At 37.8% G+C, this 16,157-nt stretch overlaps 2 protein-coding genes across 2 annotated transcripts; both read left to right on the top strand.

The window, feature by feature from the left end:
- Positions 1-217: 217 nt before the first annotated feature.
- LOC120292842 (uncharacterized mitochondrial protein AtMg00810-like) lies at positions 218-814 on the top strand. Its single transcript, XM_039311288.1, has one exon. The coding sequence runs from the start codon at positions 218-220 to the stop codon at positions 812-814; it is 597 nt and encodes a 198-aa protein (XP_039167222.1).
- Positions 815-8,948: 8,134 nt separating this feature from the next.
- LOC104430243 (polygalacturonase-like) lies at positions 8,949-11,489 on the top strand. The gene is made up of 4 exons (XM_039305817.1): positions 8,949-9,410; positions 9,836-10,125; positions 10,399-10,627; positions 11,265-11,489. Exons 1-4 carry the CDS (start codon positions 8,949-8,951, stop codon positions 11,487-11,489), a joined length of 1,206 nt encoding a protein of 401 aa, XP_039161751.1.
- The last annotated feature ends 4,668 nt before the right edge of the window (positions 11,490-16,157 follow it).

Below are 16,157 nucleotides of genomic sequence, written 5' to 3'. Positions count from 1 at the left end.
TCCTCAGGGCTTACGGAGACAGGGGGAGAATAAAGTATGTCGTCTCCGCAAATCTCTTTATGGACTGAAACAAGCTTCAAGGCAATGGTATGCAAAGTTTGCAAATGCTTTCACAACTGCAGGCTTCAAGCAATCCAAGTATGATTACGCCCTGTTCACATAGACTAAAGGTATGTCATCTATCTAATTAATGATATATGTTGATGACAACCTCATCATGGGAAATGATGAAACTGCAATAGGGAGTCTTAAGAAATATTTGCATGCTACATTCCATATAAAGGACCTAGGAGCACCGAAATACTTCCTTGGTATTGAGATTGCTCGATCCAACCAAAGGATTTATCTTAGTCAGCGGAAGTTTGTATTGGAGATCATTTCAGAAGCTGGACTATCAGAATGCAAGCTAGCAGTTATTCCAATCGAGCAGAATGCCAAATTAACCACAGCGGATTTTCTTGGAGGGACATCTCAGAATGATGATCCTATACTCAAAGATCTAACAAGTTATCAGAAGCTCATTGGAAAACTCATATATCTGACTATCACCAGACCTGATATTTCATATGCCGTGCAAACTCTCAACCAATGTATGCACAGCCCCAAGGAGTCTCACATGAATGATGCCTTAAAAGTTGTGAAATATCTGAAGAAATGCCTAGGACTCAGGATACTTCTATCTAGAAGATGTAACATGGAATTGATGGCATACTGTGATGCAGATTATGCGACCTGTCCGATGAGTCGAAGATCGATTATTGGCTTTTGTATTAAATTTGGGGAATCTCTTCTTTTATGGAAGACCAAGAAATAGGCGACGGTCTCCTTATCCTCAGCTGAAGCAGAATATTGGGCTATGACGAAAACTACATGTGAGATTGTATGGTTACGAGGGTTACTTGGAGATCTTAGAATAAGGCTAAGAGGGCCAACGAAGCTGTTTTAAGACAATGATGCGGCTCTCAAACTCGCAGCAAATCCCGTAATGCATGAAAGAACGAAGCATATAAAGGTGGACTGCCACTTCACACGAGAAAAGATTCAAGAGGGAATCATCAAGACAAGAGGAATTGGAACTACAGAACAACCTGCAAACATCTTCACCAAACCTCTATGTCAAAGACAGCATGCATATCTTCTAAGCAAGCTAGGAGTCTTGGATGTCTACAAGCCACTAGCTTGAGGGGGAGTGTTGGAAGATATGTTGGATCTATTTTTGGTTATGATCATGCATTAGATCAATTAGGGATTAGATTGAGGTATTGAATTGATTTGTAAAATATCTCTTTTCCTTTTATTCGTGTATCTCTTGTATTATAATTACAGTGTGATGTACATTGAACATAATATAGAGAAAACATAAAATTCCCCAAAACTCTATGATCTCTCTTCTTTTCTTCGATCTGTTCTTTGCTTCTCTATACCTTCTGACAGACGGGGACATCAAATTCTCCTACCTGATAGGTCATCCTACCACAAGTTATTTCTAGAACCACGACCCTGAAGCTGAACATGTCGAACTCTCTTGTGGCCTTTCGTCCGTTGAGATATTTTGGTGACGTCCCAACCTCATCCATTGTTTGAGTCTTGAAATGGGGGTTAATGAGCTTAGCTACTCTGAAGTCACCGAGCTTAGTGTTGAAGTCCGCATCTAGCAATATGTTGGCTGATTTTATATCTCTATGAAGAATGCATTTCTCTAGTTCTTCATGAAGATAACTAAGGGCCGATGCCAGGCCTAGTGCTATCCTATACTTTAAATCCCAAGACAAAAATTTTCGAGTCCCAAAGAGATGATTACCAAGGCTACCATTAGGCATGTAGTCATAAATGAACAAATATTCACCTTTCTCCTGACACCATCCTATCAATTGCACTAGATTTCACCGTGTGGCTTATTATCTTCACTTCATTGATGAAGACCTTCTCAGAATGATTGGGTCTGGTGAAGATTCTCTTGACAGCAACTAGGCGACCTATACATTTCAAAAGTCCTTTATAAATTTGGCAAGACCGTCCTTGGACAAGTCTTCGGTCCTGTGAGAAGCCACTTGTAGCTATTGGAAAAATATGGCTTTGAAATGGGTTGAACAATGAAATCGGATTGAGTAAAACAACTCGGACTTTGAGGCGTGATATCACTATCTTTAAGGATTTATTTGCCCCACTACATTGCTAATGGTCACCGGCAAAAATCATCCAGGATACAACAAAGTCTCGGATGAGAATACTAGATAGCAATTCTAGTATTTCTCCAGGGTCTCTCTAGGAAATAATCGAAAAATTGGTTGCTGTTTTTTAGAAAGAAGACTTGAAAATGACCACTTTTTTTCTTCCAAAAATTGACAAGTATATATATGAAACAGTCTTGCAACTCTTTGTGAAAATTGCCAAAAATGAACAAACACGTCATTTAGAAGATTGTTCAAATAAACAAATGCGACTCTTCGTAAGAAGTCAAAAACCGAACAATTGCAACCCTTCCGGAAAAGTTGCAAACCGAATAAGTAATTTATTTTTAAATAAATAAAATTTCGAATTTTCATTTTTATATTTCATTTCCGAAAATTCTCAAAATAAAAGGCAACCTTTGAATTGACAAAAAAAAAATAACAAAAGGATTAAGCGCTAATTAATCCTCCGCTATGCTAAGTGCGCCAAATAATCGCGCACAAGACGCTGGTATGGTGGGGTCTAGCCCCACCCAATCACTCCTTGAGATACACAAGGAAACCCTTCACTTATAAATTACGCCACTTCCTCCCACTTTTCTTATGTGGGACAATGAAAAAACACTCAGTTTGTTTTGACAAACAAACCTCCAACAGTAGCTACAACCAACTTTTGATAAGAGAATTTTAATGGTAATGCTCTTATCTCTTTGTCAATCAGTCAGAGCACAAAGCTCGTATTTTCTCCTCATCTTGATCATAAGTAAGGAAGACCCTGCTGAAATAATCAGCAAGAAACTTGCTAAAAGAGCCATGATTAATTTAGTGACCAATCAGCAGGAAACTTTCTATAGAGAAAATATGTTTTGTTCATTCATTTTATCGACAATCATTTTTTTTTCATATTATTCATTTTCCACAAAAGAAACAAGTCCTTAATTATATCTTTCTTCACTCTATGCAAAGCAAAAAACCATTTGTTAAACCCTATACAGGTAACTTTTCTACCATATACATATTAAAACTTGAAACGTAAGCATTATAATTTCATCTAATTAATTAAGCAATTGCCGCATGGGCTTGGAGTGCATTTGGTTCAACTTTCCCAATTAGTTTTTGAGGAAATGCTGGAGCATTTGGCTAGTATTTTTAAATAGTTTTTGGCCAAATGCTAGCGTTAGGAATACTAAAAAGCCTAATACTATTCCTATCTAGCCTTGCGAAATGGTAAGGATTAAAATATTTTTTTCCTTCAAAAACTATCCTTATTAATTCTTTAGTTTTCTGATTTTGCCCCTAGTTGTAGTTGTTGATCTTCTTCACACTAGGGGTGTTCCAAAGAACCGGGAACCGCTTGGAATCAGATTGGAACCGATAGTTCCAAAGGGAACAGGTCTGGCTCTGGGTTCCAATTCATTGAAACCGGTGGGTATCAGTCTAGTCCTTAGCTTTAGATATGGAATTGCCCACCACCCACTCTGATCGGACCGGTAATATATAAATATATATTTAATTTTTTAGAAAAACTTCCTACCAAAAAAATTAAGAAAAATAAAAAATCCTAAAATCCCTAATCATAAACTCAACTCCTATTAATTAAGTGCTTGTCTTATCTCGCTCTCACTTCATACAAGTATCTCTCTATTTCTTACTCATGGCCTTGACTGATTTTGTTGAGCCCCATGATCTGTTCTGCTCTTATCCATTTTTGGGTGAAGACAAGATATAAGGATTTCTTCTTATTTGTGTGCTCTCTACTGTTGGTTCTACGTATATTGTTGGAGCTGGAAGATCAAATTGGATTTGTGATGCTTGTGATAACAAGCCTACAAACTGGTTGCTACAATTTCTCAAAAAATCTGAATTAAATTCGCGGTATCTTGCCATTAGTCGTGTGAATTGAAGATGCATCAATCCATCACAAAACTATCATATGAAGCATAGGAACCAGCGATGCGATAAAGTGCTCTGGAAAAGATAATTTGTTCCCTAATGAAAAACTTGTGTCAGTTTTCTATTTCAAATGACCAAATATAGGAAAACATAATATTTTCCTGGAATGACTTATATAAGAATTTTTCTTTTTCCAATTACATTACAATTTCCTTGAAAAAAAAAGTGGAGCCTCAAAGCAATCATGAGCGCTCTTTTTCTATGTATGCTCTTCGGTTGTGCCGTCCCATTTGATTTCCATAAATTTGTGACATATTGCTTTAACAACTTTTCGTTGAGACGCTCGAGCAAAAGGATTATTTGCAGGTCAACTATAAGGTTGAATATGAAATTTGATCATGTGAATAAATCTTGAGACGCTTATCATTTATTTGACACAACATTAGGTGACCAAATTATTTGTTTTTGTTATGATATAAAAATGGTTAATATCGTATGTCAATTGAAATACCCATTTAGGTGTCTCTACCTATGAATTCACACATGATTAGGCTTTTTGAAATAGATCTAGCGACAAGGCAAATAACATAGCCACAAAATTCATAATATGACAACTATGTATTGATAAGTGCACATGTATGTGTAAAATTTTGTTGTGCCACTACCAACTGCTCTAAATGAGTAAATTGTTAGATGAATAAGTGATTTAATACTTATATATTATAATAATCTAGTTCATGCATAGGCTAGACTTTTGACCTAAGTCTAATTGTGAAAATATAAATAAGGCTAATAAGATGCCCATAAAGATTTGAATTCAAATCCCCATGCTCTAACGCCATGTAGTTTTGCTGTCAATATTAACTGTTCAAAAATGTTAAATTGTTGAATAAAAATGCGGTTTTAATACATAAACATTCCAACAATATATAGACATAATCAAAAGCAATAAATTCTCCCTTAAATTAATCCCTTCTTTTTTGTTATAGATAATATCAGTATAATAATCTTTTTGGTCTAAGTTATGACCTAAAAAAACTGGGCTACATCTTCTCTAAAATTATCGGGCTACCATTATAATCGTAATGTTTTATGACCCGATTTTACGGCTATCGAGATTTCGAAAGGGTCTTTTTAAGAACCCTAGCAACGTCTGCTTATCTCCTACTTATAGCGTTGAAGAAGAAAGCTCGATTGATAAGGTCAGCTTTTGCTTTCGAGTTGGGCCGTCAAAAGCAATGCATGTTCGAGTGCGAAGTCTTTGAGAGAGAACCGTCCTTGAGCGCCTTTGTCTTGACCCTGAAGTACTCCTTTCGGTCTAAAAGATGGGAACGGGATTAGTGCTCAATTAAGTTAACCAAAGCAGTCGTCCCTCCAAAAGGTCAAACTGATTTGGAAGAGATACAAATTGATCCGTTTTGTAAGGTTTTGAAACGATTGTGTGATTGATGAGCAAACCTAAAAACCGCACTTTTTCCTTGTTTTTTTTGTCTTTTGCTACGCAATGTGCAAGTACGTACGCCGTAAGTACGAATTCTGTCGAGGTCTTTTGATGAGTTTTACAAATATTGATGAGATGAAGAAATTTGCAAAATGAAAAAAATGGGTTTTGTTAACATAATCGGTACATTTCGTGTTATGTGTGATCAATGCTATAATAATGAAAATTTTTTTATAATATGTGTAATTAATAAGTGATTCGAGAATACTCGTCAGCATAACCATAAATAAAATATTTGTACCATTAAACTAGGCAGAACGCTGTTGACCCTAGGTTTTGAAAATCCCTAGGAACATAAGATATACACATTGCAACTTTGTATTTGAATCGCTTCGCATTAAAGGAAATTTATGATCAACGGGAAAATTATCAATTCAATCGTGAACTTTTAGATTTTCTCAAAATAATTCTACACCTTTGTGAGAACAGTGTGGTCCTTCCACCCAATTGTTGCAAACAATTGATCACATGACGATTCTTGTAAGACGTCGTTTCAAATAAAGTTGTCCACATCAATGTGCCATATAAAACATACATAATTCAATAAAAAATGTTCTAATTTTGCCAATTTAGTCTTAATGTAGTCTTTTTAATCAATTTTCGCCAAAAATTGATAGTGTGATGGTCAAGTTCATCAGCAGCCGTCCTACCAGTACACCGCCATATTAACAATTTTTGACGAAAATAAATTGCAAAGACTAGATTAGAACTCGTGCAAAGTTTTAAGACTAGTTGGTGAATTTGAAAATTTGAAGTTGAATTGACATACCTACAGTAAATTTAATACGGATTCTATAATTCTCTAGAAATCGAGGTGAGAGAGTTCCTGGAAAGTTGGACCCTCGAATTCCAGCATTAATGAAAGTGGTGACCACAAAAAGCAATGTGGGTCTCGTGGGATTCTGAACTTAATGATTGGAAGCACCTTACGTGTCGTCATTAAGTCCATTGGATCCAAGCTCAACACATGCATCGAATGGAACAACAACAATGGGTGTGGATATTGCTGTATGACTAAGTTGGGTGTAGGATATGAAAATTGAATTCGAAGAGTCAAAATTCTCGATTGAGGACACACGTGCGACGCCGTACGAAGCGGTAATTCACGTGCCGACTTTTGTCACGGCCATCTCCCGTAGTCTCTCGGTTCATCAAACTTGCGGGTGTGAACGAACCGTCATGACAAAGCAGAGTATAGCTCAAAGCACTTGATTTCCTAATTTGGGAAATTGTCCGTATTGGAGAAAGTTCTGTCCATTTGTCGCACATTCGAAGCAAACACATGCCCTCTTTCTCCATCGTGATTCTTCGCGTTTTACTCTTCTAGGACACGTGTCCGGAAAAGATGGGTTTATTTAGGAATAAGCGTAGTATGCGAGGAGGAGAAGTTAGCTAGTGCAATGTATGTAATTAGGGTTTGCCACATGAGTTAATAATTGATTATTGGGCCACAAAGACAATATTCTCGACGGACCACCAGTAGTTATATACATCTAACGCCTCCACCTTTTGCAAAGCAGAATCCAATTATTGAACCCAGTATAGGTAATATTTCTATATTGTATTTGTTACAATTTATAGGTTTTTATTACATTTTAATGAAAGATGCTAATGGAAACGTGTTATACCTAGAGATAAATCAATTCGACGAACAAATCCTAAAAGGGTTGTCATATTTATCCACAATGAAAAGAAAAATACAAGATTTAGGTTTTGGGAAAATCAAGGTGATCGTCCATATTATACATTAAAAAAACACTTGACTTATCCAAGAAAAGCAATTGGATTATCCCAGCCCGTCAATAAACTTGTTAAGCTTACCACAAAAAGCCGCGTGTCAAGTTCAACTATAACTTCTTTTTTTGAAAGTTCATGTATAACTTTAATAGGTTCCTAAACCGAATGATTTCTCACCAAAAATAAGGGGAGGATCGAGCGATTCTTATAAAAAGGTCTGATGATATATCTGTAATTGAATCAACAGATTTAGAACCTTTGGTCCGATTCCTCAGTTGTATCATTAGATGACAACCATGGAAAAAGGAAGTCTATAAAGACCAAAAGCGTTGTAGAACCATAGGCTCGATTGCTTCACATATTCTGTATCTTATCTTGCCACTAATTGAATAATAAGTTCATAAAGAAAATTATTCAAAAATCATAAATCTATTATATTTTTACCAATTTAAACATAATTATTTTAATTTTACCAATTAAATCCTTAACCTTTTTACGTTTTGCCACTTGAGTTAATATGAACAAATTTAGCTAGAAATCATTGACATAGACATTAATCATCTTACGTGGTATGATTGATGTTAATGTAGACAATTTTAATAATATTTCAATATTTTATATGAAAATATTAATTATTTATTTTCTTTTTTTTTTTTTTTTCCTTCTTTTTCTAGTTGGTCACTAGGCCTCAGCAACTAGCTAGAAGTGAGAGCCAGTGAGGTCGATCTTGCCAGCCTTTGGCGAAACTCACCCCTGTAGGCCATCGGTGAGGGAGAGCCTCACTCACCCCTAGCAAGGTCAACATTGTCATTGTTGGGAGTGAAGCAGGTTGACCTTGTGTTGCCACTAGCGAGGCTTGACTCTCGCCCCGGAATTGATGAGACTAGCCTTACATAGTGACGGCTAGGCTCCCCTTTGTCAAGCTGGCAAGGTTGACCTTGCCAGTGGTTAGGGAGGGCAAGCCTCGCCTAGCCAAAGATGAGGAGCCAAGGTGAGGCCAAACGTGTTGACCTTGGCCTTTGGCCAATTGTCAACTATCGTCGAGACCTGTCGAGACCTAGTGATCGGTTAGATGAAGAAGGGAAAAAAATTTTAAAAAAAATTAAAATTTGTATATGTCAATACTAACTGCACCACATAGAACAACCTTCATTAACAATTTTCGGTCAAAATTAGATGGATGGATTCAATTAGTAAAATTAAAATATTTAAGATTGAATTGGTAAAAATAGGATAGGTTTAAGGACTTTTAGACAATTTTCCTTAAGCTCAAGGGCTTCCTAAAAAATTAAAGATCCTAACCGGAGCTAACAAGATTATTAAAGTACCGGGAAGTTTAGCGGAGGCGCAGATACGTACTTGTGGACGTGGACCATAAACGCAAGCAAAGTCCTCCAATTCTTTCTTTATGGGCCAATAGCCTAGTCCTCCGATTCAATCAATCGATGAGCAGCTTTCTTGAGTCGTCAACTTCGTGCAAATTCATGCACTTGAATCCAATTCAAATCCTATAAATACCCCAATTAACCGTCTCTTTACTCCCACTACTCCCATTACTCACCTCTCTTCCAACTGCCATAAACTCCCAACTCTCTCTCTCTCTCTCTCTCTCTATTTCTGTGGGCCAAGAGAAAATGGCGTTTTCAATGAGTAGCCATAGCACTCTTGGTGTGTCCTCACTTCTCTTCACGGTGTTCCACATTGCCATGATCAGCTCACAAGCAGCAATTGCCGTGAGCGCAGCCAAGTACAACGTCGTCTCTCTCGGGGCCAAGCCTGATGGGGTCACGGACTCGACACAGGCCTTCGTGGGCACATGGCTCGCGGCTTGTGGCTCCGAGATGCCGGCCACCATCAGCGTGCCACCCGGGCGGTTCCTGGTGGGAGGGGCCACCTTCAACGGGCCGTGCAAGAACAACGCCATCCGGTGGCAGATCGAAGGGGTGATCACGGCTCCCGCGGATTATAACGTGCTTGGGAATGTTGGGACGTGGCTCTTGTTCCAGCACGTGGACGGCATATCAATCTCCGGCGGGGTCCTCGATGGGCAAGGCGCCGCTTTGTGGGCTTGCAAAGCGTCCGGCAAGAGTTGCCCCGGTGGAGCCACGGTACATACAAATACATCTAATGTCTAATTTCATTATAATCACACAATAATAATGACTCGAGTCTCTCCTAGTAGATGTCGATCTCCATCATGTTCATGTGGCTAGAGTATTTTGTGTAAGTAACTATACTTTTCTAACACAGTCCAACTTGCACAAGAACACTAATAGAAACAAAAACGGACACATCCGTAATCTTCAATAAAATTTAATATTTTATGAACTTCTTGACCAATCATCGAGTGCAAGATAAATAGAAAAATTATTTAGCCTAACTATCACAATTAGGGTTTTTCTTGCTTGTCAATCAACATGTGCCCTCTTTAGTGACACACACGTTTTGACTTATAGTTACTTAAAAGACAAATGTTATTTTTATTTATTACTAATTTTTTGTTGTTGGGTGCATGCATCCGAATGCTCTATAGACAATTGTCTTCAGCGACTCAAGGAATATTGCGATAAGCAAACTGACGTCGCTCAATAGTCAGTTGTTTCACATTGTCATCAACGGATGCCAAAACGTGAGGTTACAAGGAATGAAGGTTTTTGCGTCCGGTGACAGCCCGAACACGGATGGTGTCCATGTCCAATTGTCTTCCGGTGTCACGATCATGAACTCAAAAATCGGAACTGGTGATGACTGCGTCTCAGTCGGTGCCGGAACTACAAACCTCTGGATCGAAAACGTTGCTTGTGGCCCGGGCCACGGAATCAGGTAATTATACTAGCTAAACCCCAGGAAACAAGAATCTACAACTCGAAACTATTAAATCTGATAATTGACTCAGAACTCAAGAAAGTAACAAGTACCACATGGAGTGGCCAAAATGTTAAGTCTCTTCGGGGATCTTACTCCTGTTTTTGATTTCCTCGCAAAAATCAAAATATTCTACCATATTTAGAAAGAAAAGGACGTGATTCGAGTGAAAGATGGTAATTAATATTTTCAGAAATTATATAATATATTGGATCATGGTTTTTTACACAGCATTGGGAGCCTAGGGAAGGACCTTGAAGAGGCAGGGGTTGAGAACGTGACGGTCAAGAACGCTGTGTTCCGAGGGACACAAAACGGGTTGAGGATCAAATCTTGGGGCAGACTCAGCACCGGATTTGCCAAGAACATCCTCTTCCAACATGCCGTCATGTCCAACGTTAATAACCCAATTGTCATCGACCAAAATTACTGCCCCAACAACATCAATTGTCCTGGTCAGGTATGTGTCGAGACATTAATCGATTAATTAATTTAATTGTTAACGTGTAATAAAGACTAAAGAGTCTTTTCTTCATTAGATCGAAAGTTGACATGGATCACCATAAATTTGGACAAGTTCTATCAGGTTAGATTAATAACGACCTGTAGATTTGGGTAACCGTTATTATAAACAATAATGCGTGCAACCTAGCAATGAGCCTAGGGAAAACGACATGATTGAATCGATCATACTAAAATCGAGATCAGTTCATTCTACCATGATTTAATCATCACAAGAATTCGTTTAATAGCTAGTAGATTAGTCCAAAATGCATGCAACTGCCATCAAAACCATCATTGAGTGAGATCATACAAGTTATTCTTGTTGTAAATTTCATCTCTATTTACGTCAGTAAGGAAATGAAACTACTAATTGATTTCTTTTTTTTTTTAATCGATTACATCGATCACGGTTCATATGTCATGCAAAACCTCAAAAAGGACTATCTCAAATGCTCCATTAGATCTGAGTTCATTGCAATGAGTCCACGCAAAATTTTCCTCTTCTTTTTATCCATTTATCCGCGTCCATTTTAGGGTCTATATACATAGTTTGTCTTTTGTTACCGCTTCTAACATTGATTTCATCCAAACAGTTTTCAGGCGTAAAAATTAGCGACGTGACGTACCAAGACATTCATGGGACATCAGCGACCGAAGTGGCTGTCAAATTTGACTGCAGTCTGAAGAACCCATGCGCAGGAATAAGATTAGAAGATGTGAAGCTCACCTACAAGAACAATCAACAACCGGCTCAAGCTTCCTGCGTCAATGCTGGTGGATTGGCCTTTGGCCTGGTCCAACCCTCCAGTTGCTTATAGTGCAAAACATTGAATGTGATCAACCGAATGTTGTAATATATGTACTGTGAAGAAGTAAAAATCTATAGTGGTGGTAGATTACATGTATCTTGTGGATATTGCTTGAGCCTGTGGCTGTTTCCCAGCTTGATTATGAAAAGGCTGGTCTGAAGCCTGGCCTTGCAATGTTAGCTTTGTATTGATTGTTTGTTGCATTCAACTGACTGATGAAATACACAAGGGTTTAAGTATTAGATACTGTTGAAAATGATTCCCATATTTATTATGAATAATATACAAAATAGTGACTATCGATCACGAAAATGATATTGTTTAATTCAGAGGATCCTATTATATGCCTTGAAATTTAAGTTTCATGTCGCACTTAAGGCAACGGGGCAAAATAACATAGCCACAAATTAATCATATCACAGTTGTCTAATGATAAGTGCACCTATATATAGACATGATCCAAAACAATCGACTTAACACTTAAATTTTTGTTATATTCAATCTCAGTATAACAATTCTTGAACTAACTTATGTCCTAAAACAACAGGGATTATACCTTCTCTATATTTTGTGGACTCATCATAATCTCACAATGCTACGATCTGATTTTATAGCTAGCGAATTTATTTTAGAAAATGATTTTAACAACCCTGACAACGTCTGCTTATTTTCTACCTACAGTTTTGAATAAGGAAGCTCAATTTGTAAGGTCAGCTTATGTTTTCTTGGGAGGCCATCGAACGAAGTCTCAGCGGCTTTGAGAAAACCGTGCTTAATCGAGTATCAGACGTTACTTTAAAGGAATTTATTTTGAAGAAAATATGAACTTGCACTATTGCACAATGGCTTTGTTTTTTTTAATTGACTTGCACAAAGTGAATTTACTTTAAAAGGAATGTCAGAGAAAATTGAGAATGTCCATTCATGCCGATGCAAGCGTTCCGTTCTACACCTACAATGGGTCTGTATCATCAACTTGAAGCCACTAATCGAGCATGCTGGAGAAAATATGTATTACAAGTGTTAGACAAGTCATTTTTCCTTCAAAAGCTTGAGCTGTGAGTAGATAACCGTACAATGCATACATTGTTGTAATTATGGTTATAATTATGGTTAATGGATCAACGGAAGCCAATAATTAAAATACGTTTTTTCTGTTCACGTATCTCTTTTTGGATTCATGAATTTCCTATACTTTTATGTTCACGTATCTATTGAATTCATGAATTTCTTAGATTCATGTATCGTTTAATTCATGTATTTATTGAGTTCATGAATCTCTTGAATTCATGTATCTTTGGATACATGAATCTCTTGGATCCACGTATCTATTTATTCATGAATCTCGTGGATACACGCGTCTATTTAATTCATGTATCTCTTTAGTACATGAACTAAAATTCTCTATATATAGATAGGAGCATAGAGCTTCATGGGGGTTTTTGGTTTTTTGGTTTTGGTTTTTCTGAATCCATTCCAAAAAGACTTTGATATACTTTTATACTCTTGTGATTTTTCTTAGTGTGCTGGTTCAATTGAACGGTTCGACAGAGTCCTGTTTGCATAGTGCTAATCCAAACAGGTTCGAGGTGTTGTATCTTGGGAGGCATAGTTCATGAATCTGAGGAGCACCATTGGCAGGAACTAATCGCCTTAAGGAGATTCGGTTATCCGTACCTCACCTCCAATTTTATGCTATTTTTCAATGATATCTTATTTTCTTCTTCTCCAAGAGTTGTAAGTTTACATAAAAAGAATGATATTATATAGCCGTTATCATCTTCTTTACATTGATATTCTGATTACAACAAATAATGTATTTTCTCTGGATATAATTTCCAACAATCTTAAGGCGATTGTCTCACTCACTGTTTGTTGTTCTTGTCAGATTATTGAGATGGCTGGAAACAACCAAGTGCCCTTCAATGTCCCGAATGTTTCTGGAGACGTTCCTATGGTCGATTCAACCGTTGCTATGGAAGATGTTCAACCCTCAGGGTCTGAATATGTAGCAGCCAATGCTACGGGCCCTTGGGCTAACACCAATTTTGGTGGTGCGGGTACAAGTCATACGACTGGTATGCCCGAGATTGTTTTTCAGAACAGTGTAAGCCAAATGGCTTTTGGCTCTATTTCTAGAGGGATGGTTCAACGAACATTGCCTACCGTGATGGCAACACCTCCAGTTACAATTAATGAGAAACCAGAGAAATTCATCGGAGTGGGCTTTAAACAGTGGCAGCAAAAGATGTACTTCTATCTGGCCATGCTCAATTTGACGAAATATTTATCGGAGGTGTGCCCGATAATTATTCCAAATGAGCAAGATGTCACGACGCTCGGTGCGTTGGAGGCTTGGAAGCATGGGGACTTCTTATGCCGAAATTATATCCTTAACTGTTTAGTGAATTCTCTTTATAATGTTTATTGTAATATTGAATCTGCTAAACAGTTATGGGAGTCCTTAGAGAAAAAATACAAAACTGAGGATGCTGGCACCAAGAAATTTGTGGTTGCCAAATTCTTGGACTACAAGATGGTGGATTCTAAATCTGTCATGAGTCAGGTTCAAGAATTGCAATTAATTCTGAGTGACATCTCGGCTGAGGGAATGATACTTAGTGAATCATTCCAAGTGGCAGCCATGATTGAGAAACTACCTCCGGGCTGGTCGACTTCAAAAATTATTTGAAGCACAAACGAAAGGAGATGAGCCTTGAAGATCTAATTATGCGCCTCAGAATCGAGGAAGACAATAGAAGGAGTGCGAATCCTTCTTCGAGCCAAAGGCCAATGTTGTGGAATCTTCCAAATCCAAGCAAGATAGAAAAGGAAGATGTCTTTTCAAGGAAAAGGCAAGCAGAAGGAGCAGTTCTAGAAATTCCAAGGAACGTGTTTCATATGCAACAAGCCTGGCCATCGTGCTAAGGATTGCAAGAAGCGCCCGAAAAAAGGCAAGAACGAAGGTGCAGCTCAGCAACTGAATTTGACAGAACATGACAATATTGAGAGACTGTCTGTTGTGGTAATGTTCGAGGCATCTCTGGTGTCGAACACTAATGGCTGGTGGTTAGACACAGGTGCCACAAATCACATCTGTGCAGATAAACACATGTTCTCATCTTATGAGAAGGCTAAAGAAGATGAGAAGCTTTATATGGCTAACTCTGCATCAGCAAAGATTGCCGGAAGAGGAAAGGTGATCCTGAAGTTTACATATGGCAAGGAGGTCGCCCTGCTAAATGTGCTGCATGTACCAAAGATTCAGAAAAATCTAATTTCTGGCCCTATACTTGTCAAGAAGGGTTTCAAAGTTGCATTTGAATCCGACAAGTTTGTACTTTCAAAATGAGGGATGTATGTGGGGAAAGGGTACTTGTGTAATGACCTGTTTAAGGCCAATGTGGCTGTCATTGATGTAAACTCAAAGTATGTGTACCCAAAGACTATTAATAAAGAAAAGTCTTCAGTTTATACTGTTGTGTCTCCTTATCTATGGCATGGTAGATTATGACATGTAAACTATGGTACAATGAAGAGAATAGCAAACTTGGGGTTAATTCCAAGATTTGAGTTGGATGCCTGTTACAAGTGTGAGACTTGTGTTGAGGCCAAGTTTGCTAAGAAACCTTTCAAATACATTGAAAGAACAAGTGAACCTCTACAATTAATCCATAGTAATCTATGTGATTTAAAGTTTGTAGAAAGTAGAGGTGGAAAGAAGTACTTCATCACATTTGTGGATGATTGTACTAGATTTTGCTATGTTTATTTACTAACTAGCAAAGATGAGACTATGAGCATGTTTGTCAAGTATAAAAATGAAGTTGAAAACCAACTTGATAAACGAATCAAAGTGCTTAGGTCTGATAGAGGAGGAGAATACAGTTCAATCAATTTGAAAGAGTTTTGTGCTAGTTTTGGAATAATTCTCCAAACGACTGCACCTTATACTCCACAACAAAATGGAGTTGATGAACGATTGAATAGGACACTAAAGGAGATGGCTAACGCCATGCTTTTGAGTTTAGGTTTACCTCAGAACTTGTGGGGGGCAGTTTTAACTGCAAATTATATTCTTAATGAAATACCTCACAAAAGGCTAGGTAAAACTCCATACGAATTATGGAATGAAAAGTTACCATCCTACAATTTTCTAAAAGTGTGGGGGTGCATAATGTGATTTATAACGGTAAGTCTAGATATATTCGTCGTAGACATAACACCATAAGGTAGTTGCTCTCAAATGGAATCATTTCTTTAGACTTTGTAAAGTCAAAGGAAAATATTGCAGATCTGCTGACAAAAGGTTTGTCGAAAGAGCAAATAAACTGCGCATCGAGGGGAATGGGTTTAAGAGCCTTAACCCAATAAAGAGATTCCAGGGTGGAAACCTAACCTATGCGATTGGAGATCCCATGGTCTAGGTTCAATAGGACAACGCAAATTTTGGAAACTCTAGTGTAAGCACTGTCTACCATTCCTATGATGCAACAGTGCTTTCCTACAGCGTTATTAAGGGTACGCTATGCGTTTAATGATTCCTATAACTTGGAATATAACATCCAAGTGAGATATGGTAGGATATCTTTAATAGGAATGCACCTATATGCGTGGAGTTGGCCGACTCTATGAAAATCTTTAAAGGCTAGATTTTCTAAAGCACGCATGAATCCC

The sequence above is a fragment of the Eucalyptus grandis genome, chromosome 1 (genome assembly GCF_016545825.1).
Source record: "Eucalyptus grandis isolate ANBG69807.140 chromosome 1, ASM1654582v1, whole genome shotgun sequence".
Lineage (NCBI taxonomy): Eukaryota > Viridiplantae > Streptophyta > Magnoliopsida > Myrtales > Myrtaceae > Eucalyptus > Eucalyptus grandis.
Note: the sequence above shows the minus strand (reverse complement) of the source record. Positions and strands in the feature narration are given on the sequence as shown.